Source organism: Callionymus lyra, chromosome 5, assembly GCF_982586985.1.
Source record: "Callionymus lyra chromosome 5, fCalLyr1.hap1.1, whole genome shotgun sequence".
NCBI classification, from domain to species: Eukaryota; Metazoa; Chordata; class Actinopteri; order Syngnathiformes; family Callionymidae; genus Callionymus; species Callionymus lyra.
In genome coordinates, this window is record NC_141822.1 from 29,958,726 (window position 1) to 29,983,836 (window position 25,111).

The following is a 25,111-nucleotide window of genomic DNA, read 5'->3' on the forward strand; positions in this document are numbered from 1 at the left end:
GCTTTTGGACTTTCCTCCTACCCGGCTGTTTTTTAAATTTGTAGATTGTTTTATTTTTTTGCAACAGTCTACAGTTCATAAATGATCGTCATTTTGTCTGTACACGCTTTGTGTTCTTCTGGTCACTTTTAATTTAATTTAACTTGTTTATTAATTATCCTCTTGTTCTTTATGCAATGGTTAAATCTAATGCATCATGACTAATAACTCAATTTAATAATTATATTTTTGATGTGTGATATATATCATAAATCAAATTGAGGCGTTAGGATCAACTTGTTTTATAAATATATAAAGTAATAAAGTTGTCTTCTTTTATATGCTTGTGATTCATCACCTTTTCCTATAATATAATCTCCAGCCAACTTCAAGTAATAATAATAAAAATAATAGTAAAAGAGCGACAAAAATAGTGAGAATAAAATTAAACAAACAAAAATACAAATTGTAATTTAAAAGAAAGTAGTAAATAAAGATTAAACTGTTGATAAAATCCCAAAACGACATTTGAAAAGACTAAAGAGAGCGCGGAGGTTGTGCAGAGTCCTAAAATAATAACATGCCTATAACTACTATAAAGGATAACAAGAAGAACACAAATATTAGGGAGTCCCTGCCTCTTGTTGAAGTAGCTGCAATAGTCTTCAGCCCCTTGCGACCGTGATAAGAGTAGAACATGTAATAATAATATAATTACAATTATACATTTTCCTGTTAACATGGGTTTCCTCTAGGGCTGAGTATACTGGTTCTGATACCAATACTTTCACTTCGAAACCGGTTCCTGAATGATGCTTTTTTTCTATATCAATTTTATAAATAAAAACACAAAGAAAATTACAATACACAGTAAAAACCTTAATTGACACATTTAATCTCCAGTAAATGTGCACTCCAAGCTTTTTTTCTTGCTGAATAAATGCACATTAAATCATTTACGGTTCAAAAGAAAACTTTAATTTTGATGTTTTACTGCCTTTGTCACTCTTTAGAAAAATCCACCCAAATTAAGTTTGGATCACATGTGTGTGTCAAAAGACGAAGCATATTTCAACACTGAAGCTTTTTGGCCGCTGCCATGAAAGAACCAGAGTTTTATACCAAGCTCTAGTTTCTAACCTACAGTGATTTAATTAAAGTTTGAACTTTTCTTCATATTTAGATGAAGGTCGAAGGTCATTCGGAGCACACTGGAGACTCCAGGTCAGTGTCCAGTGGTGTGAGTTGTGAGAGAGGACAGGAGGTTTCTGACCATTACATGTCCCGGCTCCTGACCGCTGTGGAGAGCGATCTGGAGGCTGGACTAGCGAAGGGAGACCCCACAGAGAGGGAGCTGCGTGTGACCCTGGAGGACAGCGAGCTGTGGAGGAAGTTTCAGAACGTCACCAACGAGATGATCGTGACTAAAAACGGCCGGTAAGGCATGACTGGACTATGACTTTCTCAAGCATAGAAACAACAAGTAAAAAAGGTCTGTCTGTGTTGTTGTCAGCCGGATGTTCCCGGTCCTGAGGATGAGCGTCTCTGGACTGGACCCCACATCCATGTACTCTTTCTTGCTGGACTTTGTTCCTGTGGACGGCTGTCGCTGGAAGTTCATCAATGGAGAATGGCTGGCGGCGGGCCGGGCGGAGAGGTGCGGTGAGGGCCAGGGCAATGGCAGCGTCTACATCCACCCTGACTCCCCAAACTTCGGAGCTCACTGGATGAAAGCAGCTGTGACCTTCAACAAGATTAAACTCACCAATAATGTCAACGGAGGCGGACAGGCAAGATATTGAGCTAACTCTTGAGTTAAAACTATTTTTTTCTTCTTGAGTTAATGATGGCAAGACAGCGGGGTGTTCAGGGTACATACTTCCGCTCTGCTGTCAGAGGTTTATCTGAGAAGAAGAGTTGAATCGGATCATATGGTAAATGGTTAGGATCTCACCCACTCGTCTTATGTCATTTTTTTGTGGGTTGAGAACCATCTTGATGACCACATGAAATTTAAAATCAGTTTATTTGAATCAGAGTATGTTTTGGAACACGAGGCTGAATGATTACAACTTTATACCAGTACAACAAGAAAGAATAGCCAGCCAATGTAACAAAATGTCCACATCAGCATCAGCTCAGTCTATTGTCTCAGGTATGACACAAACATGCATAAACTCAATAAAAAAGATGTTTTGCTTTGCCATATTAAAAGAAGGATGAAGAGATGAGAGAACGTTCTCTCACCTCATCTTTCTTTGATTCATCTTCTTATCACTACAGACAGAAATTGTCACCTGCATTTGTAACATGCTAAAAAAGACAACATTTCTAAATATTCACAATATTAGGAAATGTGCTGGAGATAGCCACAGCCACGCAGTGTCATCAACCCTGGAAGTCTCTACCTCCAAGGAACTCTTTCTATAAACATAGCGGGCATGATAACAGCCGGCTGGAGGAGGAGTGAAGCCATTATTACTTCATATTGGACTCTCGTAACCTCTCGTTCACCAGGATTTCAGATTCATCCATCCATCCATCCATCCATCCATCCATCCATCCATCCATCCATCCATCCATCCATCCATCCATCCATCCATCCATCCATCCATCCATCCATCCATCCATCCATCCATCCATCCATCCATCCATCCATCCATCATCCATCCATCCATCCATCCATCCATCCATCCATCCATCCATCCATCCATCCATCCATCCATCCATCCATCCATCCATCCATCCATCCATCCATCCATCCATCCATCCATCCATCCATCCATCCATCCATCCATCTAACTTCCAAACATCATCATGATGAGAGACTTACTGCATCTTGGATAGGTATACATTTGAAACATGTGAGTTAGGAGAGATGGAGTTTCACATTAGTTGACCTTTAAATCTCATGGTTTTTCTTTAGATGTTCTTTCCTTACTTTCTTTTTGACTCCCATCGCTGCGCTCTCGCTCAAGTGTCTCTCTCTCAGTAGTGGAGTGGAAGAGAGACCCTATGCTCTAATGATCAACTTCACTCTCTCACTTCAACTCAGTGCCCGCGGTAACCACGGGAACTAGATAAACATCTCTTAATTGGCTGGCAGAGGTTCATCACTATCTTTTAGAGAGCGTATACACACACACACACCTGTTTTTCATCCAAAATTGGCAGTCATTTTTTCTATATTTACCCCATTAAATACATTTGAACACACACACACACACACACACACACACACACACACACACACACACACACTCTCATGTTGAATGAAATAATTGCTCTGCTTATTTGTACATTATGATAATTATGTTTTTACCTGAGTATTAATATACCCATCATGCTTGCGATGGACTAGAGTGATTGGTTAATTGGCCTCGTTAGTTGGGGTAGAGAGACTTTTTGTTTAAAGACAAAGATGGCTGCACTCCACTAAACGGCTCTTCAAAACTTGTTCATTAAACTTCCAAAACAAACAGATGTTTACATGAGTTATAATGAACCGTGATTATGTCTCTGCAGTCAATTATCATCTCAGAAACTAGAAAAACAAACATGTTTTTAGAAACAGGATTGTTTTGTGTTTGTGTTGCAGATCAGCCTGTCCACTCTCAACAAATATGAGCCTCAGCTCCACATTGTGTGCGTGGGAACTCGTCACCGCCTCGTCTCCAATGTTTCTTTCAGAGAGACACAGTTCATCGCTGTCACAGCCTACCAGAACGAAGAGGTAGTGTTGTTGTTACAAATCCATACGTATAGAGCTGATGGTCACACTTCACACTGTCAATTCAACAGATCACGGCTCTGAAGATCAAATACAATCCGTTTGCTAAAGCCTTCCTGGATGCTAAAGAGAGGTACACTTACTTTCACGAACGCAGGTGTTGATGTTACAAAAGACTTTAATGATGTTGTTTTTTATATTTTTGGTTGGAACACTTGTAGGCGGAGCTTAGCAGATCCATCAGACGGTCGGGTTCTTCAGACCTGTATGCAGCTCCACATGAGCCAGTTTGTTATTGTTAGAAATTCTAAATGTGTGTGTGCATGGACAGGCTGGTCCCTGTGTTCAGCTGGACGAGGAGGAGCTTTCTCCCACAGTCCCCACCCTCACCAACATCACCATCACTACCCCGGGCGACACTCGCCCTATCACACCTCTTACCTTTCACACCGACCACACCCTCCAGGTCTGTATGTCTGTTTGTGTACACATTTGTATTGTATGATGCGGCAGATCCTCAGTCACTATGTTCTCCTCAAGGTGTTCACTTACTGTCAGATGGATGGAGTTCAGCCGCCGCCTCCCCTATATCTCTAACAGGGAACTCCCCCCCTCAGCCTCCTCACACCTCCAGGTAAAAGTGTATCGTCACATTTCACCACCTGGCCTGAATGTTTGTGTGACTTTTTCTAGTCAGTACTCGTGTCTGTGGACGGTCGGGTGTGGCGATCAAACCACCCACTCGCCACAAGCTCTTCATGGACCAATCAGCAGTGAGACGACTCTCCAGCCTGCCTGTCACTTCCAGACGGGCGTGGTCGGCTGGCCACCAGGTCCGGCGCCCCCCTTGTAAGAACTGCCATCACGTCAGCCAGCACTTAAAAAATCTTTTGCGTCTATTGCTAAGCTTACGGTATAGAAGCTGAAAGCTTTTTGTCACACAATAAATTAAAAGTAATAATGTTTTATGTTGTTTTTTTCAACCTGATACAATCCTGTTCTATTTTCTTTGGAGTAAATGATGAAACCAATAATTTATATTTATTATGTTTCCATTTATTTATTTATTTTAACCAAGAATACAAAATAATTAATTTAAATTGTGTTAATAGCGCTATGGCAGAAATGTATCTAAAACTTTTATGAGGTCAATTTAAAAGTTATATCATTATAATCCGTCAGTAAGTACACATTTATTTTAAATATCATATAATGAAACTCGTAAAAGCTTAGTCAACGATTCCACTGGATGATGATTCATGAAGACCTTGACTACTATCATTGTAAATTTGGAGAGAGAGAGAAAAAGCTGACGTGATCTGACGTGACGTTCGTTTGCAGACTGCAGGCTCACGTGATGGAAGTTTCTAAGATAAATGTAGTCCCTGCAGCCGTTTTGGTGTCCAGTGTTGTTCAGGTTCTTCGCTTCTCTTGACGTAAATGAATAACAATTAACACTATTTAAAGAGTTCACTGCTGTTTATTTTGTCAGTCTCGTTCTTGACTTCATCAATAAAACAATTGATTAAATCCGTTTCTGTTCAATGAATAGTACGAGTTATTCTCCAATACTGTTGCCTTATATTTCCTGAGCTCTTGACGATGTCATTTAAAATATATCATGATCAAAACTGTAAATTGAGATGATGTGAACATTTTCTCCATGACCAAAAAGTCCCTCATAGAATAATGAAATATTTATCAAACTTATTTTGCAAATAAAAATTTTCATTAAGTATTAAAATTATGCAATTGATACAATATTGCATTTCGAAATCCCAATTTCAACCAATTAACAGTTATACAAGCCACTCCATAACACTTGACATCAACTCAGAAAAATCTCTAAATTTAGGAAAAATGCGATCTAGACCTTATAATCCATGTGTTTTTTCATGTCTAAACAAGAAGGAGCTGTATGGCCTGCAGTTAATACAAAACTCTGCAGAGGAATTCTGACCTGCTCTAGTAGAAGAACTCACATTTCCTCGATGCTTAAAACTCTTCACTGGCTTCCAGTTTCTTTCAGGATCAACTTTTAAATTCTGGTTCTTACTTTCAGAGATATTCATGGTCAGGCTCCTCCTTACATCACTGATCTGATCCAGCCTTACATCCCAGCTCGGGCTCTGAGGTGTGTGGATCAGAATCTACTGATGGTTCCTCGCACACGGTTCCGGACCAGAGGAGAGAAATCCTTCCAGGCTTTTGCTCCTAAGCTTTGGAACGATCTTCCTCTCCCTCTGTGTTTGATGGATCTACTGACTCCTTCAAGAAACATCTTACACCTGTGTTTGTCTTATGAGTCTTGGGCTTTTAAAGTAAATATTTTAACTGTGTATTGCTTTTGATTGTTCAAGTGCTTTGTGACCCTGGTCTAGAAAGGCACTTTACAAATACAATTACTTACTTACTTACTTGCTGTGTCAGCTATTTCAAAGACATAACAGACAGCAAATGTCACTCACTAAAACGTTTACAGGAGTCTAGGCAGTCAATAACCAGTTTCAATTAATTAGCAAACATATAATGTGTGTGTGTAATGTATGAATGAGATGAGCAAGTCACTGAATGTTTTGAAATGCATGTATGCATTATTTCTCAAATGGATCATGGCATGTGATAAAGATTAAATCATCTGCTCAATGAAAAATTACACATGGGTCACCATTATTAACATAGATAGGGTTGAGGTGGCTAAATACAGGTTTTACAGGTCACATGTCTAGTAAAATTTCTAATTATTGCTTGTTTTGATTCTTGAACAAACACTGTTTTGCTTTATTTCCATTACATACAATTCTTGTTCAATTTAACTACTGAAGTGTTCTAAATTTTCACTTTTTCTTTGACAATGTTTTTTTTTTATTTTTTTTAAATATAAGTAAATTCATCATCGATTCAGGTAATTCATAGTCTACCTTCAAAACACGCATAAAAATATATAGTAATTTATTATTTATATATTATATTTTTCGCCGATCTTGTTCTGAAAACCGCTTTCAAAACCCAAACCCTTGTTCTGAAAGAGTGAACGGATATCCTGTGACGTAGGCGGAAGTTATTCTTTTAGTTTGAATCACTCCGCTCTTCACACATTCTGGACGTGTTTTATTAAAGGTTTGTTATATATACATGTATAGATTAACATTTCTTGTGATTTAATTGTGTTTTTTTATTTTAAAATCCATTCAATGAAGTGTGGCAGGCTTTCGTAAACATCAAAGTGACGCTAACGCGTGATTGATGAGGAATAAATAGAATGCTACGTTTTTTAAACCTAAACATACCCACATAAATAACTAAAGCGTATTTTAATCAACGTATTTCAAGAATGTGGGGTGTATTCTGTTAAGGATGAACTTGGAAAGTCGAAGGAATACCAAGACGCTTAAACTTTGCTTTTTAATCTCTGCATCATTCACGATAGATCGATTGAAGTTATCCTGGTGACATCATGGCTCACGTGACCATCAACCAGTACCTGCAGCAGGTGAACGCACACAAATATCAACATTAGCCGTTTGAGAAAATGCTTATTGAAAATGGTATCTCCAGATCAATAAAGCTATTGACAACAGAGATGGATCCACCTTCTCCGAGCTGCTGTCATTCAAACACCCACACGTAGCCAATCCCCGTCTCCAGGTGAGTCTCTTTTGTCTATAACTGAATTTACTGTGTTTATATGAATATCTTTTTGATCATTCTGCATGCGTGTCAGATGGTGAACCCAGAAGAGAAGTGTCAGCAGATCCTTGAACCCCCCTATGACGAGTTGGTTGCAGCACACTTGAGGTAGAACCATTTCTGAGATTTACTCTGGGGCGTATTTCTTACAATCATCTCAATCTCTGTATTAAACAGGTGTACATACGCAGTGGCCAATCATGACTTTATGGAAGCATACAAGTTTCAGACTATCGTGGTCCAATATCCTTTATGACTAACTTGTCTACATACTACCAAGGCAGATATATCTATTGTTTCTTGACTTGATACATCGTTCCTCAGAGCATTTCAGTCACACAAGGAAGAAAACTGGTGAGTGTGATTTCTGCATATAAGAGCTAATTTATTTATTTTAGTTGCTAATGTACCCTAATGTTTCAGGGCCCTGCAAGTGATGTTCTCGGTCACACTGGACCTCCGAGTCTTTGCTAGTAATGTGAGTATCTCACGACTCTTATCCATTTTTGTCAAATGTCTTAAATGGTTTTCACTGGTTTAACTTATTTGTGAAGTTGTCGGGAGTGGAGTGATGCAAAATAGAAGCGTTGAAGTGTCTGGATTGACCAGATTAGAAAAGATTTAATTGAAGAATGCAGAAAAGCTCACTGATCAGCGAGGCGAGGACAGACTCAGTTGGTTTGGAGAGGAAAGCAAGGGGATCTGTTAGCGACTGAAGGTGCAAATAAAGAGGAGTACAACCATTTCAGTATATGGAAGTAACATATGACGACATGAAGAGGATATATGTAACGAGCCAAGGTGAGTTGTTATGGTAGCCCCTTAAAAAAAGAAGATTGGGGTCATGATTAATCAAATTTAATGAACAATTACCACAAAAACGGGTGTACAATGGTAATTTAGAGAATTATTTTACATGTTCCATGTTAGGCAGAGAAGCAGCTCCAGAAGAAGGGCAAAGGTCAGCCGGGTGAGATGTTGGAGAAAGCTGCTGAACATCTGATGAGTGGTTTCAGAATCTGTGCGAGTGACAAGTAAGTACACATACACAATCCTAAATGATACTCTCGAACGCATATCGACACATGCTTTGCATTTCCAGTCGTGCTGGGATTGAAGACTCCAAAAAATGGGGGATGATGTTTCTGATCAATCAACTGTTCAAGATCTACTTCAAGGTATGTGGTTGCTCATTTCCTCAAAAGCTTGATGTGGATGGATGTTTGACTGACTATTTCCTCAACAGATCAACAAGCTTCATCTCTGCAAACCTCTCATCAGAGCCATTGACAGCTCCAATCTCAAGAACGACTACAGCACTGCACAGAGGGTCACATACAAGTACTATGTTGGGCGAAAGGCCATGTTTGATAGTGACTTCAAGACAGGTAATTTCAATGACCGTGATGGTCATTTTAAGATGAAAATGTATGTTGCATTTATGCGTGTCTCTGCAGCTGAGGAGTGTCTGTCATTCTCCTTCCGCCACTGCCATCGCTCCAGCCAGAAGAACAAGAGAATGATTCTTATCTACCTGCTGCCAGTCAAGATGCTGCTGGTCAGTTCTGAAAACCATCAGATTACATGTGACGACAGTTCCGACTCACTGGTGCCTTCTTTTACAGGGCCACATGCCGACTGTGCAGCTTTTACGGAAATATGATCTCATGCAGTTTGCAGATGTCACCAAAGCTGTCAGGTGATTGTCAGGCTACAGGAAGTTACACACTAGTTCTGTTTGATCAAAAGACAATTAACTAGTAACAGGCCTGCTGATTCAGATCTGGATAACGTATACATTTGAGTGGTGGGACTTCAGTCCTGCTGAGTCAGCAGCCCGACTGACAAATGGTCAGGGAAAAGTTGTTCTGCCATATATATATATTTTTTGATGTTAGTTAAGGTGTTGATCCTTCATTTTCACTCATGGTTTGTCTTTGTATTTGATGTAGCTGATACTTATTTTCCTGTGTATCAGTGAAGGGAACCTTCTCCTGCTGAATGAAGCTCTGACCCATCATGAGACCTTTTTCATTCGGTGTGGAATCTTTCTGATTTTGGAGAAACTCAAGATCATCACCTACAGGAACCTGTTCAAGAGAGTGTAAGAGAGTTTGAAACTTCATTTTTTATACTGCTTCTTCTGCTCTCTTACATAGAAATATATCATATTTGTTAAACAATAGAATGGCTGTAAGGTTGATTTAAAAAATGAAAACGTAAACGACAACATACAGTAGCAGTTTTCAAAGTGATCACTGTTACAATGAACACGATTGTGTGATTGTTTGAGTTATAAGCAGTTGTCAAATCTTGGCTCAGGTACCTTCTACTGAAGAGTCATCAACTTCCTCTCGACTGTTTCCTTGTGGCGTTGAGGATGATGAAGGTGGATGACATCGACGTAGAGGAAGTTCAGTGCCTGTTGGCGAATCTCATTTTCATGGTAAAACGCACAACGAGCTCTCGCCTAAAGTTTTGAACGACAAATACGTCAACAATGTCTCTTCTTCTTGCTGCAGGGTCACATCAAAGGCTACATTTCTCATCAGCACCAGAAGCTTGTTGTCAGTAAACAGAATCCGTTCCCATCACTATCCTCAGTGTCCTAGATGAAACTCAACTCGGCACTTCTCAGGGGCCAAACACATGTCCTCCTGATGCTCGTACCTTCCTCTATCATTCAAACAATCCAAAATAAATGTGTTTTTTTTGTAATTTGTGTCCTGCTTTAGTTTTTATACAAGGGTGCTAGATGTGTATTCATTAAATGTGGTCCCTGTGGTCTGTCCCAGCTACCTTGGGTAAGAAGCTTTTTTTTAACCTTGACAGTCTATTGCAACAAACAACCACTCACACACACACATACTGACAGTTGTTAAAATTAATTATTTTCAGTTAAGGACTCTCGAGTTACCTTTTTTTCTTAAACAAAGAATAGATCTGGTTTAAAGTCACACACTTTTCTTGTACACAAGTGAGAAAGTAGAAGAAAGCTTAAATGTCTGTCTGGTATATTTCTGAGCTGTTAGTTTGGTTTAAAGTATTTGTTGCAGTTTCAAAGCCGTTATCTTACTTATCTTCCACCAAACACAAACTTAAATGAGTTATTATTTTCAAGGTCGAGGCTAGTCTTTACTCCTAATAACTTTAACTCCCTGTAGCCCTGGCTAATGATTGGACTGAATTTAAGGAAAGCAAATCAAAAGGTATGGTCATATTAAAAAATGTCACAGGACACACAAAACACAATCAATCATACACACATTCTCACCTCACAAATTCAACACTGCATGTTTTTTTGTACTGTTGGAAGAAAATTTAAGTGCCTGAGGTAAACTCTTGCAAGCAGCTAAGATCAATCTAATTAATAAAACTCGAACAAATGTATCTTGAAAAAAAACTTTAATTTCAAATAGCAGTGATTAAGAGGAGGTCAAATCAAGGGTGTAGTTGCTGTGCCTCAGAGATCCTCTGGATCCTGTAAAATCTGCTGTGTTCGCTCTTGTTCTGCATCCAGTCTTTGTTGGAGCCAATTCATGTATCGAGAGGTTTTGGTGAACACTAAAGTTTCCTCCTTGTAACAGTTAGTCGAAATCAGTATGCCAGTTAGGAATGCCGTCCCATGATGCACAGTAGCAACTGGCATACCTGGAAGTGACCTGGTACACCAGGCTGATCGAGCCTGCGAGGTGCTTGTGTTTCGCGGCAATACCAATCTCTCCATCTGCTGGTTCATACAGAACTTCTTGTTGTTAAGAGCTGATATATTTAGTCGACGGCACTCTTCCAGACTCCTGTACGTTGGCTGGTGGGTCCACTCACTGATGAGCCCTGCCATCCCAGAGTGCATCAGGACATTTTCACAAAGGTCTTTTGTGGGCAAGCAGAGGGGTAATAGGTTAGGACCGAAACGAAGCGGGTTCACCAGTTCCAAGAGGGCTAGATTGTCATTGTTGCTGTTGTTGCGGTAACGGTCGTGGATGAGAACAGATCGAACCGGAAACTCCTTGTTGCCTAGGAAAAGACAATAACTCTAAGCATTAAAGCGTAAAATTGACCATCTTTCAAATATAATTACCAGCAAGCACGTGTAAGTTTGACGGCCTGTGTTTAAGTTCTGATCCCATTGGGAGGCAGTGTGCAGCTGTCAGGATGGAGTGCTGACTCAAAATGGCTCCAGCACAAAGCTCTGCTCCCTTCCTGTCCCGAAGCACCACCTACCACACAGACATGTGACATGATGTTACACTGAAAAACTTTAAAAGATGTCAAATATATACAGTATATATATCTACTGTTTCCATTTATAGGGTTAGTTCGTACTTCGATTATTTTCTACTCACCCTCCTGTTGACTAAGGGTCGGGATTATTTTCAGAATAAACTATTTAATATCTAGAGTTATAGGCAAAAATATTTTTAAAACCGTTTGTTTAAAGAATAACAAGTGATATAAACGGGAAGTACTCAGGGTAAATATCAAGTGCTTTTGGGGTAGACAGTTGACTGTATGTGCTCTGGAAGCACTTGCAATATTACCCGGAGTACTTCTAGTTTATACCACTTGTTATTCTTTAAACGTCTGCCACTAACAAGTTTAAAATATAAACTTTTTTTATTTTCTTCCGGGACAATTCCTCATGTCAAGGCTTCAATACAAAATGGACATTACAAGCAAGTCTTTTTGGGGGAAGATAAAGATGAAGACCAGGAAAAGTAGTTTCTATTCTTACATTATTTGTTTCATTAAGATGTCATCTGCAATGCAACAGTAGGTCTTTTGTGTTGGCGAACAACAACTGGTCACTCACCTGCCAGGGACAGTGACCGCTGGGGCAGAGCGGCGTATTGTAGTTATCAACAGGATGACCACACGGGAACTGAACTGAGATCAAAAGCACACTCAAGAACAATTCTGTTCATTTTCTACATTTACCGATAGAGTCCATACCTGCTGGCTTGCAGCTCCGCCCGTCATCCTGAAGTTGGAATCCAGGTGTGCAGGAGCAGGTGAAGGCATGACGTGACGTTGAGCATATCTGCTGACACGCCTCAGAGCCCTTGCTTGGACACGCTAAGATTTCTAATGGAGCACTGATTCCATAACTGTCATTCTTCTGCTTCCGAACCAACAGCTCTTCTTCACCTCCCAACTGGCAGGCAACGCCATAGTAGGGTGTTTGGCATGAGCAGTGGAATCCCCCAACCTTGTCAGTACAGTTACCACCATGCTGGCATGGGTTTGGATAGCACTGGTCACCATCTGGTTTTGAGTAACCAATACATGATAGCAGTTAAGGACAGTTTTTCCACGATGATCATTTTTTTGATGTCTGCTGCATGCCCCGGCAAACACTTTTACTAAGGATACTTCAGGATCACAGTAAAGGCTAAATAAGATTTTGAAAGTCTTTATCTTTTTTGTAAACAAATGTACCAACAGTAACTTTGCTACAGGAAAATTAATTACATGATGTATGTTTTTGTTCAGACGTTTATCAAACTTACCATAATAAATGGTCCAGAAAGTAACCTGTGAAATAGTGACACCATAAGGATCGACTTTATGTGGATTTATAAATAGTGTTCATTGGACTGACTGTCTTGCTGTGGTCTTCAAAGTACTCGCGGGCCTCCTCGAAGTTGCAGCGCTCTTCATAACACTCGCGTTCCAAGTTTCCCTGCAGGATCTCCTCCAACAGGAAAAAGTTTGCTCGCTTTCGCCGAAGGAAAACTCCCCCAGAAGGCAGCGCCCACTGAACGTGACCTGAGGATGAAAATAATGATTTCTGATACAATGTGAATGAATGGAGGTTCAGTTAGGAGACTTGTAACAGTTGAATTGTTTTACTAGTTGTTATATGCAGTCAGCTCATCCATCACATGATCAACCCTCACCTTTAGATTATTTTCAGTCGCGAATCAGCACGGTGGGAGGAAAGATGAGCACAATAAGATTGTTGGATCCATTGAGTCTTACATAATTGGTTTTAACTCTGGTAGTGATCAAGAAACAGCAGATTCTCCACGTCTAACATTTACAATTCTAACCAAGATGAAAAAGTAATGAACACTCCCTCACAATCTCACAATTCTCCTGATGCTTTTCATGTAACTTATTTCAACCACTTTTTCACATCTGGAAATTCGAAATTGCGCAACTTATCAAAACTTTTGAGCGGCTGTGAAACTTATCAAGAACAAGACATTTGTCTGCATGTGTGTTTTCGTCTTACCGTTGGCGAAACTGAGCTCCAGAAACACAATAGAAACAACCAAGAGAAGAAATGAGGAACTGACCGACGACATGATGAAACTGTTTGTGTGTGTGCGCGTGCATGTGGCTGTGTGTCTGTCTGTGTACGCCCACATGTGTATGTGTGAGCGTGCATGTGTAAATAGTTGGTTGACCTTCGGCTTGTTTCCTCACCATGATTAATAATTAAAACGTGAACCAACAAAACATTTCCAGATATTTAATTTGGGAAGATAAATGTCATGTTTTTAAATACAGTTTGGCTAAAGGAGCTCTAGATAAGATTTTCATATGTTAATCCTTAAGTATTCTCAACAATTTAGCCTTGTGTGAGCCAACCCGGAAGACTGTGAGTGTCCACAACAACACCATACTGCTCATTGACAAGGAATCGGAGATAGCTCCTCAATTCATTTCAATTTCAGAAAAAAAATCTCAACCATCGTGACTGTAAAGGGACCACAAACTATTGAATCCAATCCTCTCTGATGCTGCTTTAAGATTTCTTCTTTTAAGGTTTTGTCTACAAAAGAACCATAAACACAGACGCAATGCGAGCAAGCAAAGTTGATCAGTTAGCAACTACTAGAGCTATTATAGCCTGAATAGAATACATTTCTTCGTCTCATTCCAAGGAAGGTATCAGACTAAATACAGCTCTGTAGCACAAATATTAAGCAAGTTACATCCTTTAAAAAATCTTTCAAAAGTCCTTCAACTTTTTTTTACCTTCTTTGAGTCCTCAGCAGCGTCCCTGTTATTTTCTTTGGTTTTGTAACTTTTTGTAACTTGTAAATCTCTGTGCAAAGCCATATACTTTATGTAACCTGTTAACTAAAACAACACATCTAGAATGATCCTGTAGATGATTCTCTCTGTGTTTCTCTGCTTCATGTCTCAACACCTGTAGAACTCCAACACTTCCTCTTCATCTCCCCTGGAGTCCCAGTGCCCCGCCTTTTTTCACAGTACCTTCGGAGAGTGCTGCTGGATCCAGGATCTCCTCCATGACAGAATCAACGGAACTAGATTATTCTCCATGGTCATTTCTAGACTCTGCTGCCAAACACTGTTCTCTCTTCCCTTCCTTCCACTTTTACCTCCACCATCTCCTTACCATTGATAAATTGAGTTGAAGGATGAGCCCTACGGAATGTTGTGAAGACATGTGTGAGGAAGAGAATGGTCACTGAAATGCTGATGTCATGTTTGACTTTTAGCTTGGCCATACAATAGGGAGCTAACGTGACTCTCTCTGTGTTGCTATCAGAAAAGTTGAAAGAGATACTGTGGCGCAGTGGTAAGTGCGATCGCCTCAAGCGAAATACGGTTGCTGGTTACAGGTCGGAGGAATCCAACTTGTGAACTTTATGTGTGGAGTTTGTATGTTCTTCCCGTGTTGCGTGGGTTTACTCCGGCACTCCGGTTTCCTCCCACAGTCCAAAAAACATTAAGAGGTTCATTGGGAACTTGGGGGAATTGTCCATAGGAATGAGTGTGTGTGTGTGTGAATGGTTGTGTGTCTCTATGTGCCCTGTCCAGGGGGTCCACTGCCTCTTGCCCGATGAAACTGGGATAGGCTCCAGTCCCAGACCCCCATTAGGGATTAAGCGGTACAGAAAATAAATGAATGAATAAATGAGATACTGTGTCATATTTTATCTTCAAAAGAGATTTAACACAACAGTTTAAACATTTTTTATTTCAGGTGAGCTTTGTATTCTTTTGTGGCATCTCCCTTCTTATTGTTTCACAAATTGCAATAGACTTTTAGGATAAAGATTGACAGGTAGAACTACTTTCCTGGGTTGTTTCCATAAATTGCTCATTTAAAAATCATGATAAACCAAATTTCTTTTTTTTCATTATTTACAGAGTCATTCTCTCGATGTCGCTTGGGTGTCGCTTCTTCCTGCGGTTCGTCTTACTGTTGTTTGACATTAACCTTTCCATTCCCATACGGATCCAATCCAGATATTTTGAGACTTGTGTATAGACACCATATTTTCCCTCCCGAGCGCAACCCTCCCCCCAGCTGACTATTCCTGTGACAAAGTATGTGTTGAGGTAACGTGTGACATGTGGGCCTCCGCTATCACCCTGACAAGCATCCTTGGCAATTTCGTCGTACCCGGCACAGAACATGCGTTGATGGATACGCATATTGGTGGACTCCAAGCAGATCTGTCGATCCACATACGGCACCGTAAGCCTCTGAAGGATCGTCGATGGCGCGGCACGTTCACCCGTACGGCCAAACCCACTCACTATCCCGTCCGGCTGTCGCATGAGAACCTGTAGACAGATTCAGAAAACTTTATTAATAGAAAATAATTACACTTGAAAAAAAGTTGATGGAGGCAAAACCTTTTCTGCAAAGTTCTGCTCTGGGAGACACGCCGGCAAGATGTAGCGCGTGAAAGTGATTGGCTCAGTCAGTTTGATGAGTGCAATATCACTCTGGTAGGTGCTTGCTTTGTAACCATTGTGTGACAGGATCTTCTCAACCTGGTGCGTGGCCTCGTTTGAATGGTCGACCAGAATGTCGAACTCACCTGGAGACAGTGGTATGATGTCAAAGAGAAGACCAGCTTCGCCCACGACCTTAAGACCATACCCAGCTTGACATAGATGAATTTTGCTCGATCCATGCAGTGGGCAGCCGTCAGGATGATGTACTCATTCAGGATTGTTCCACCACAGAATCCTTTGTGCTTATTATCAAGAATCAGCGCCTGCAAACACATTTAATTTAATGTTAATTAAATCTAGATTATATTATCCTTCAACTCGACATGTAACTTAAGCCAAACTCCATTCATTCTCTTCATCACCTTAACAGCCAACAGGTGCTACACAAAAACTTTGTCTCCTTCTACTCCCGTTCTCCACTTGCTCTCCTTCCGTCCCAGTTGTTTGCAGCAGAAGGCCGTTCACAAAGAGTCACAAAGAATCCGTTTCTGTCTGAGGTTTGTGCCTCAGAGGCTGTTTTTCCTTGCTTCTGCTTCTTTTGTGACCTCCTTTGCTTATATTAGTGTTGTTTACATAACTCATAATGATAAAATGTCTTTTTACAAATAAACAGCAAACTTCCGACCAGTGTCAAGACCCCATTAGGGCCGGGGGGATATAAAACTGTCTCATCTCTAACCTGCTATCATTCATCAAACTGATGATGCCAACTTTATTTTGCTACATCACATCATTAAAACATTCAAGCAAATCCTGTTTCCAAGTCTCTCCTGGTTGAAATGTATTTACCTGCCATGGACACTCCCCAGGTGGACAGTCTTCGCCATCAACGATACGGAACATGGATGCTGACTTTGATTTGATCACATCTTCAATATCATAGTATTTCTGAGTGCTGTTAGTGCTGTTAAAGGAAGCTGGTGATTCCAAAAGGGGCTCTGTGAAGTTGCCATCAACCTCCGTTTGGTTCAGCTGTATTTCATGTTTCCTGTGATACGTAAATACAGATCGGGTCTTGTCAGTGACGAGGGCCCCGCACTTGAAAGGTTCTGGAATGTATAAAACACACAGATACATAAATAAATCTGTTATTTCTTTGAATTCCTCTTATTCTGCAGCTGGAGGAACACCATGGAAAGACAGCAGACCTGTGTTGAGTCATGTTAAGGTAAGCTTGGATTTTCTACGATGTCCTTCTCTGTGTGCTTATTGATTTTATACACTATATGATGATGTTTCACCCTGTATAAAGTGCATCGAATATCATTCATAAGAACTTTTTCATAAAGTTATACTTGTTTGAATCTCTAATACCATCAGCCACATTTTCATAATAGTTTTTATTTCCAACTGTTATATTAACATGTTTATTTTCATTAAATTCCTTAATCTCTACATGTTTTAATCCTTTTCCTTAATGAATCCTATTTGGTTGTGTTTCATTAACTGATTTTGAGCCATTTCCAAATTACAGAATTACTTAATATTTTTCATTTATCATTTAAAAGCCATATAAAATGGCTTTGATATTTGTTTCCATCATAGAACATCCTATGATGACTAACCTAAAATATGCTTGAATTGTTCCTACACCACAATGCATACTTGGTTCTGTTTTTCGGGTTTCATTATTTGATTCTCTACTGACACACTATGTAGTGTTAATAACACTGGCAAGAAAAGTTTCTGATTCCGGTACATTTCCATCATCTTTGGGATGTGGCTGCTTGGGCACCAGAAACTAGTGAATGGTCTTTGATGTTACACGTTTTTGTGTACTCACCGTCGGAATAACATGATTTGTCATCGGAAGCCGAGTAGTAACCAGCAGCACATGAACACTGGACGTTCTCATTCACAACGTTACAGAAATGTTCACAGTCGCCATTTTTGTTCTCGCAAAGCTCCGGAATCACTGCAAGATGTCAACATTTTGTTTCATAAGGGTTGTGATCAATTCAACATCCTAATACACGCAAAGGGTTCTTTACCAATTTCACAGTTGTAGCCCTGGAAGCCAGGCTGACAGTAACAGGAGTAGCTGCCTATTGCATCTTTACACAGGCCTTCATTAGCACATGGTTGGGACAAGCATAAATCTCCATCTGCAGAAGTGTAGAAATACAAAGTTGGAAATGAAAATCAAAAGTAAATGTTTAAAAACGGTGATTTTAAATTTTGAATGTTTTTTTTTTTACCAAAATACACATTCCAAAATTCGTTCTGGAAATACAAAATGTAAAAAAAATATTAGAAGAGTTTGAGAGGTTAAATGATTTTAAAACAAGTCAACATTGAACAATATCTCATTCAAACAACATATACTTTCTAAAATGTGTCACACTTCACACTTGCAGAGTGGATTTTACTTTAGGTGGATACACACTGTCTTGTCCGTGTCTTCAAATATCTCTCGAGCCTCTTCAAAGTTGCAGCGTTCTTCGACGCACTCTCGCTCCATGTCTCCTTTTTTGAACTCCTCCATGAAACTGTTGGCTCGTCTGCGCCGGATCAGAACCTGGTGTGCCTCATCGCTCTCCACGAAAACTTAAACAAAAGATTGTTAAAGGGACAAACGTAACATCAATGCTAGCTAATGACAAATGCACATAACTAGCATTCATTTTTGAATATATATATATATATATATGAATGAATATGTCAGTTATCCCCCTAAACTTAATGTTTAGCAGTCTTCCTAACAGTCTAGCCCACAAGCTGCTAGAAAAGAGTGATGGTAGATGCAAAGACACAGGACCATTAACTTTTGGGATGAACTTTATCAGACACAAACATCAAGCAAATGACACACCATGAATGCTAAATTCAACTTTCAATCAACAAGTACAAAATATAAATATAAGGAAAAACATTTAATGCATGAAATAAAACAAATCTGTATTTAAAGGACCAATGTAGACACAATATAGTTAAATAGACATTTAAAAAGATTTGAACTCTTTGCTGGAACAAACAAGCTGCTAACATTAAATCAGATAAATAACAAGGACAGAGACTATAAGAGTGTCTGTCAAAGATTGAGTATGGTTTCGTATTAAATTCAGCTCCTTAAGGGGTCCTTGTGAGTCATGAAAGGCATTAAACCCAGTTAACATCTTAACACTTATTATCTATAGAAATATATTAAAAAAAAGTTTTGTCCTGAAGTTTCACCCAAAAATACACCACATCCAGTCTACTTCTGCATAAGACACATCGTCGTTATATAAAACTGTTCACTTAAATAATTACATCATTGAGTTGACTGAACATATTTTCTTTAGTTGTTCCAATCAGATAGATCAAGTTAAGAAGATAAATCTATTGGTCACATCTTGTAACACCACCAAGATGAAAGGTATAAAGTTGACTTTAAAAAGGTGTTTTTTGTCACCACAAACCAAAGAGTTTATATATATATGTACCTGTATATATATATATATATATATATATATATACTGTATATATATATATATATTTTTTTTTTATATATCTGTACAAAACTAATCACCTAATAAAGCAAAATTCACATAAATCAATTTGATATTACAACAATATTTCCTTGATTTTTGCAGACTTTACGTAAACAAAGCAAACAAGATCTCAGACGCCACGCCCACTCAATAAGTTGGGTTTTATCAAAAATGTTAGTTCAACCCATCATCAGTAGGATGGTTAGAGCTGTCAATCATACAATCCTGATGACTCTGCTTGTGTGATGACATCACACACACATACAATTCCAACCTTCAAAAAAACATACATTCCACTCGCTTGCCCAACAGTCGTCAACTCTCCTGTGATCCTACCGTGAGCAGAGGCCTGATGGAAAAGCAGGAAGACGAGGATTGACCAGAGACGCATGGCGAGTACAGCAGGACGTGCGTCAAGATCCGAGTCAGTAATGGTGTCTGGGTAGAGGGGCAGTACAAACCGGGGAGAGGCTGATGACCTTAGGGGGAGGAGGGGTGAGGGCAATGACCGGGGAAGTGTAGGGGGAGGGTTGTCAGGTTTGGGAAACCACCATTTTTCCTGTAAACTGTTTTTGTTTAGGACACAATAATCCACTATCATAGTTTGAATTGGGAGAGTAGAGCTATAACTGAACTAGGCTTTAATAGTTCTTTAATAATAATTCCCGACAACCTAATTTGTGGCACTAGTTACTACAAAACACAGGTCAGTTTAAAGAAACTTGACAAACACAGTTCCCACACAGTTTCACTGAAATGTAGACAAAATATAAAAAAGAAAAGCTTCTGGTTTAATAGAAGTTTATTGGCAACATTTGGCACCATTTTACAACCATAAGAGCAATTGAGTCTCAGGCTCTGGGTGGAGATTTGATAGTAGACTCCACCCAGTCTACGAAGTGAGCCATGTTGTTGTAGACACCGTAGTAGCCTGGTTTCGAGCATCCTTGACCCCAGCCAACGACCCCAAGCAAGAAGTGTGTGTTGCCATATTGAGAAATTAGAGGGCTACCATCGTCTCCACGGCAGCTCTCCTGCTGACCCTCCAGGTACCCAGCGCAGAGCATTGTTGATGTAAAATTAAACCCAGAGTGCTTTGTGCACAGGGGGTTCTGAATGATTGGAATCGACATCTTCCGGAGGACGGGATGAATCTGCGGTGCACCAGGGGCCTCGGGTGTGCCTGCGTCGGTCTTCTTGCCCCAGCCGGACACTGTGTGATACCGCTGTGTCAACAGCTCACGCTCTGCAAAGTGCCGTGTTGGCAGACAGACTGGAATAATGGAGCTACTCAAGGTAGCGGCACGCTCCAGACGTAGTAGAGCAATATCACTCTCGCCAGTCGAGGGCACATAATCCTTGTGGAGGATCACCATGGAGACAGGGATGTACTGCTCAGTGCTGTCTAAGTTGTCCAGGTGATGCTCACCTGAAACACAGTGTTGTTATATGATTCGATTGAAAAGCAAGACGAGTGAAACATGTTCAGTTTTGTAAGTTACCTAATACTACAGTGAGGTTAGAAGGAAGTTGGCCCTTGACACAGTGTGCAGCAGTGACCACCCAGTCCGGGCGAATCAGAGCTCCTCCACAGTGACTGAGCCCTCCAAGCTGGATCAGAACCTGGGATGGACAGGAGACATATGAGAATGATGTTATTTTCCTGTCAGAATAGTGACCCACATCTGACCCATGCATGGCCTGTGACATCGTTGAAAAAGTTGAAAGCAGACTACAAACATGTATTCTTGATTTTCATTATTCGTTGGAAAGCAGTTTGTAGGGGTTCTTACCTGCCATGGGCACTCCCCCTTAGGGCACTCGTTTGCTCCGACTAGTCGTGTTTGTCCAATAACACTCTGGTCCATTGAAGGGTGCAGCTGACCACATGAAAACTCGTCTGCAACAAAAGCTTTTTTCAAAAAATATATTCATCCAACGCAACGGGTTGTTTTATCTGGTACCCTGAGCAACACATTCTCGTCCATCCTCTCCGAGCATGTAAGACTGGGCGCAGGAGCATTTACGGCGTTCTCCAGATCCATCACAGAAGTGGCGGCATTGTCCGTTATGGTAAAGACACTTGAGGGAATCTTCAAATACTGAAACACAAAGAACAAACTGAAAATGTGCAGCAATAAAATGTGACATAGACAAACATTTTTTTTTTTTTATACCTGTCTGACAGAATTTCCCCTCGAATCCTTCAGCACACTGGCACTGGTACGATGGACCGAGGTCAAGACAAGTTCCATTGTTCTTGCATGGGTTGATCGAACAGGGGCTTTTGCCTTTCATTGAAAACAAATGAAAAGGAAGTAGCATGACAGGCAGAAAAGGAAATGTTAAGTGCATGATCAATAGATTGCATGATAAAATTAAATCAGCAGGAGTCCTGGGCTGGTTTCTCTGCAACAAAAAGGTCCCTTATAAGGTTTCACTCATTTTAACAGATTTATAGGCTTATTTTGTTATTATTTTATTGACTGTAACCTGTGTGAAAGGCTACTATGACTTCTGGTAAAATAAAGCTTTTAGACCTTTCAGACCGTAATAACCAATACAACAGTAATGTAATATATTACTTTTCTAATTCTATGCCGTCCATACATTTTAGGTCTACTTACTTTACTGCGCATTGTCCTTTTAAAATAAACTGAACTAAACTGAACTTTGCTCTCTTTTCTTGCCTTTTCAAAGCTTTTTTATTGAACATGGTATTAAAATTCACTCAACATCCCTGTGTCTGAGGGGAAAGCCATGTCAGCCAAGCAATAAGACAAACTTAAAACAAAAAGGTTTACCCCAAAATGTTTGTACACATATGTGTACACATATCAGTTTACATTGACTGTGACATTTCCTTAGAGCTCAATCCTGGGGGCCATGGTCATGGAGCTTGGTTGTTTTATCTTGGATACTGATGCTCACTAACCCTTCTTTGTGATTTGTGTCTAGTCTCTTTATACTGCACTAAGGGTCAAACCCTCATGTATGGTATGCTACTTCCAATTTCTAACATCTGCCAGGACCATGTATATGCAATTGAGCTGACTCTATTTTAGCGATTGCATGTATAGCCCTCCTCGACATAGGCAAATCTGCCTACTGGGACTTTTTCACATCTTTTTAACAAAACTTGTCCATCTCAAACAACAATCAGGTGTCACTAATGTAGAAGCTGGTAGTGTGGATCAGTGAGTCGTGCATTGCTTGCACTTATATATGTACTGCTTGATGTGAGCCATGTAGAAAGGGTAACCAATGTTGATTTGTTGGTCTGCATCCATTCTGGTTCTTGTTGATTCTTTGGCTAAGGGGGTTCAGGCCTATGCAGAATAGTAAGTGGGACGGAAAATCTGCTTGATATATGTCAAACTCGATGGAGAAGTTGACCTCAAGGGTGGGGTTCTATTGCCTCGCTGAGTTTGGAATGAAGTCCCTTAGAGTCTTGTTGACCTTGTTCAGTTCCAGACATTTCTTATTCAAGTAGTGTTTCTGTGTGACTGCCATGTATTAAACCATGTGTCCACTTATCTTAGCAGCAATTATGCCTGGCAGGATCCCTTCTAGGTATCTTTCTGAATCAGGAAAATACTTCTCTTAGTCTGGTCCTATCTCTCAGCATTTCATTCATTTTTACTGCTCTGATTGTACTGCTTGGTATTGAGTGAAGTCAGCCTCTTTAGCCAGTATTGATCATGTCCAGTCTTGCTGCTGTCCAGTTCTTCATACTTTTTACTTTTTCTTGGAGATCTGCTACTTAATGGTTATGGCACCTTGGTATGGGAACTTGACTGTTCATCATTGTTGTTATTTTTTTTCTCCCATATGCCTTTCCAGTATTTTTCAATCTCCAGACTTGGAGGGTCAGTTATTTTGTTACTAACCTACCATTGAGAGTAGACTTTGGCTGGTAGCCGGTTTATTCAACAGCTTTTATATTTTATGAATCTCCTCTGTCAGCAAAGGATTAGTCTCTGTTTATAAGTTTCCAAGGCCTCATGTAAGGACGTTTGCCTGTATTGCCTTGGTACTTCTTTCCTGGTTGTGCTGTTCTGACAATTGGCTAACCTTCCTCTTTGTCACCTTGTTATCAGCTTTAAGAATTCTTCTTGTTGGTGGGCGCTGCTCTTTATTCTCCTTCACACTTTCCATTGGGCTTTCCATACATCTGAAGTATCACTGTTGCTGTACTGTACATTAGGTCATTGGGCTCAGTCATTTTTTACTTTTTTATCCCTGCATTTAGAATTGATTATGTATCAAAAGAAATGACGATGACACAGCATTGCAGCAGCTTGAGCTCCTGTGTTGATAATAATAGCATGATGAAGGATTATTTTGGTAATAATTATTTGGCCCACATTCAATCTAATGATAATAAAGTAAGGCTCAGTTGATCTGGCTCAACAGCTCATTTTTTTAAGTGGGTTTGGAAATTAACATTCCTCCTGAGCTCTAAACTAAGCATAGCAGAGTGTCTCTTCTGAGGACATCGGCCAAAAGAGTGAAAGGACGCTTGACCTTCTAGGTAAGCTAAATGCTAGCCACCAAACACTTGTTTTGTTTGATATGCTGACCCATTATTGTTATTTCCAGGCCTCAGAAACTCATTTTGTTATTTGAAATTCCTTGAAATTATAAACAATCCATTCTGTCATCATTATTATACTATTACGTTGAAAAGACTTTAAAATGTTGTTAATGTGTTTGATTTACCACAACATATTACTACAAAATCAACAAGTAAATATATTGACATTAAAACAAACATAAAAACAAAAACAAATTAAATCTTTCTGATACTTACCCCGGTACGTTTGCCAGAATTGTCTCTGTAGAAGAAAGAAGAGGAATTACCACACATTTAAATCATGAGCTGATTCTGATGTGTAATAATACGTTTATGATTGCTGTTAAAGTGAAAGAGGACTTCTCAACAAACCATTGTTACATATATTTTTAATGTTTAAGTGGATGATAAGGTTTGACTGGAAGCAGCACAACATAAAGATATAATCAACATCAGATACAATCATTTTACCGTTTGTCCGTCGTCTTCAAAAACTTCACGAGCTTCTTCGTAGTCACAGATTTCTTCTATACATTCACGCTCAAGATTTCCTGGTTTTAATTCTTCCAGGAAGCCAGTGTTGGCGCGCCGGTGCCGTAGCAACAAATTGGCATCCTGCTGCTCCACAAACACTAAAACAGAGATGGATTAGACTCAATCTTGACACAGGTTTGATTTAGGAAGACAAATCTTAGAGTCACACGGTGAACCACACTGTCATTTGCTTCTCCCCTAAAGCCACATAATAAAATATCTTTGCTGAAATGACAAGCTTTGGATATTTGCAATTGTTCACCAATAATCATTCAGAAAACAATTTACCTGCAGCAGCTGCAGCAGCAATAATGAGGAACGGCAGCAGAATAAAAGCTTGGGTGATCATCATCGTCTGCTTCGTCTTGAAAAGGCTTGACTGTCCAAAACATGGATGAA

At 39.8% G+C, this 25,111-nt stretch overlaps 5 protein-coding genes across 5 annotated transcripts; 2 read left to right on the top strand and 3 right to left on the bottom strand.

Moving 5' to 3' along the window:
- Positions 1-1,258: 1,258 nt before the first annotated feature.
- LOC148080226 (T-box transcription factor TBX19-like) lies at positions 1,259-5,144 on the top strand. Its single transcript, XM_087792388.1, has 9 exons — positions 1,259-1,416; positions 1,493-1,769; positions 3,578-3,712; positions 3,781-3,842; positions 3,931-3,974; positions 4,041-4,175; positions 4,250-4,343; positions 4,403-4,558; positions 5,051-5,144. The coding sequence occupies exons 1-9, from the start codon at positions 1,259-1,261 to the stop codon at positions 5,142-5,144; spliced, it is 1,155 nt and encodes a 384-aa protein (XP_087648514.1).
- Positions 5,145-6,744: 1,600 nt separating this feature from the next.
- Positions 6,745-10,117, top strand: pcid2 (PCI domain containing 2). Its single transcript, XM_087791852.1, has 15 exons — positions 6,745-6,829; positions 7,140-7,202; positions 7,268-7,357; positions 7,434-7,507; positions 7,577-7,642; positions 7,712-7,753; positions 7,823-7,877; positions 8,330-8,433; positions 8,502-8,577; positions 8,646-8,787; positions 8,857-8,957; positions 9,025-9,098; positions 9,378-9,503; positions 9,722-9,845; positions 9,922-10,117. Exons 2-15 carry the CDS (start codon positions 7,167-7,169, stop codon positions 10,009-10,011), a joined length of 1,200 nt encoding a protein of 399 aa, XP_087647978.1. The 5' UTR covers positions 6,745-6,829; positions 7,140-7,166; the 3' UTR covers positions 10,012-10,117.
- Positions 10,118-10,823: 706 nt separating this feature from the next.
- Positions 10,824-13,718, bottom strand: prozb (protein Z, vitamin K-dependent plasma glycoprotein b). Its single transcript, XM_087791853.1, has 7 exons — positions 13,638-13,718; positions 13,002-13,168; positions 12,910-12,934; positions 12,353-12,664; positions 12,213-12,286; positions 11,481-11,619; positions 10,824-11,416 (listed from the first exon to the last, which is right to left on the bottom strand). Exons 1-7 carry the CDS (start codon positions 13,708-13,710, stop codon positions 10,863-10,865), a joined length of 1,344 nt encoding a protein of 447 aa, XP_087647979.1. The 5' UTR covers positions 13,711-13,718; the 3' UTR covers positions 10,824-10,862.
- Positions 13,719-15,340: 1,622 nt separating this feature from the next.
- f10 (coagulation factor X) lies at positions 15,341-20,021 on the bottom strand. The gene is made up of 9 exons (XM_087791855.1): positions 19,939-20,021; positions 18,516-18,676; positions 18,328-18,352; positions 18,121-18,234; positions 17,913-18,044; positions 16,919-17,178; positions 16,275-16,392; positions 16,025-16,212; positions 15,341-15,952 (listed from the first exon to the last, which is right to left on the bottom strand). Exons 1-9 carry the CDS (start codon positions 19,991-19,993, stop codon positions 15,527-15,529), a joined length of 1,479 nt encoding a protein of 492 aa, XP_087647981.1. The 5' UTR covers positions 19,994-20,021; the 3' UTR covers positions 15,341-15,526.
- A 365-nt stretch (positions 20,022-20,386) lies between these two features.
- Positions 20,387-25,096, bottom strand: f7i (coagulation factor VIIi). The gene is made up of 8 exons (XM_087791856.1): positions 25,001-25,096; positions 24,650-24,810; positions 24,416-24,440; positions 21,780-21,893; positions 21,567-21,704; positions 21,396-21,502; positions 21,105-21,225; positions 20,387-21,031 (listed from the first exon to the last, which is right to left on the bottom strand). The coding sequence occupies exons 1-8, from the start codon at positions 25,062-25,064 to the stop codon at positions 20,454-20,456; spliced, it is 1,308 nt and encodes a 435-aa protein (XP_087647982.1). The 5' UTR covers positions 25,065-25,096; the 3' UTR covers positions 20,387-20,453.
- Between the last annotated feature and the right edge of the window lie 15 nt (positions 25,097-25,111).

What these genes read in the sequence shown, in the direction of transcription:
- LOC148080226 (XM_087792388.1), top strand. Translation starts at nt 1,259, where the DNA reads ATGTCCCGGCTCCTGACCGCTGTGGAGAGCGATCTGGAGGCTGGACTA. An exon ending in CAGCCTCCTCACACCTCCAG is followed by an intron (nt 4,344 to 4,402) that starts GTAAAAGTGTAT and finishes GACTTTTTCTAG; the next exon opens with TCAGTACTCGTGTCTGTGGA. An exon ending in CCAGGTCCGGCGCCCCCCTT is followed by an intron (nt 4,559 to 5,050) that starts GTAAGAACTGCC and finishes GTTCGTTTGCAG; the next exon opens with ACTGCAGGCTCACGTGATGG.
- pcid2 (XM_087791852.1), top strand. Translation starts at nt 7,167, where the DNA reads ATGGCTCACGTGACCATCAACCAGTACCTGCAGCAG. An exon ending in TTGGTTGCAGCACACTTGAG is followed by an intron (nt 7,508 to 7,576) that starts GTAGAACCATTT and finishes TGTATTAAACAG; the next exon opens with GTGTACATACGCAGTGGCCA. An exon ending in TCCGAGTCTTTGCTAGTAAT is followed by an intron (nt 7,878 to 8,329) that starts GTGAGTATCTCA and finishes GTTCCATGTTAG; the next exon opens with GCAGAGAAGCAGCTCCAGAA.
- f7i (XM_087791856.1), bottom strand. Translation starts at nt 25,064, where the DNA reads ATGATGATCACCCAAGCTTTTATTCTGCTGCCGTTCCTCATTATTGCT. An exon ending in ACGAGAATGTGTTGCTCAGG is followed by an intron (nt 21,503 to 21,566) that starts GTACCAGATAAA and finishes CTTTTGTTGCAG; the next exon opens with ACGAGTTTTCATGTGGTCAG. An exon ending in TAACCTCACTGTAGTATTAG is followed by an intron (nt 21,032 to 21,104) that starts GTAACTTACAAA and finishes ACTGTGTTTCAG; the next exon opens with GTGAGCATCACCTGGACAAC.
- f10 (XM_087791855.1), bottom strand. Translation starts at nt 19,993, where the DNA reads ATGCGTCTCTGGTCAATCCTCGTCTTCCTGCTTTTCCATCAGGCCTCT. An exon ending in TTGAAGACACGGACAAGACA is followed by an intron (nt 18,353 to 18,515) that starts GTGTGTATCCAC and finishes TTGTATTTCCAG; the next exon opens with AACGAATTTTGGAATGTGTA. An exon ending in GGGCTACAACTGTGAAATTG is followed by an intron (nt 18,045 to 18,120) that starts GTAAAGAACCCT and finishes GACATCTTGCAG; the next exon opens with TGATTCCGGAGCTTTGCGAG.
- prozb (XM_087791853.1), bottom strand. Translation starts at nt 13,710, where the DNA reads ATGTCGTCGGTCAGTTCCTCATTTCTTCTCTTGGTTGTTTCTATTGTG. An exon ending in GGAGCTCAGTTTCGCCAACG is followed by an intron (nt 13,169 to 13,637) that starts GTAAGACGAAAA and finishes TTTCATCCTCAG; the next exon opens with GTCACGTTCAGTGGGCGCTG. An exon ending in AAACTTACACGTGCTTGCTG is followed by an intron (nt 11,417 to 11,480) that starts GTAATTATATTT and finishes GTCTTTTCCTAG; the next exon opens with GCAACAAGGAGTTTCCGGTT.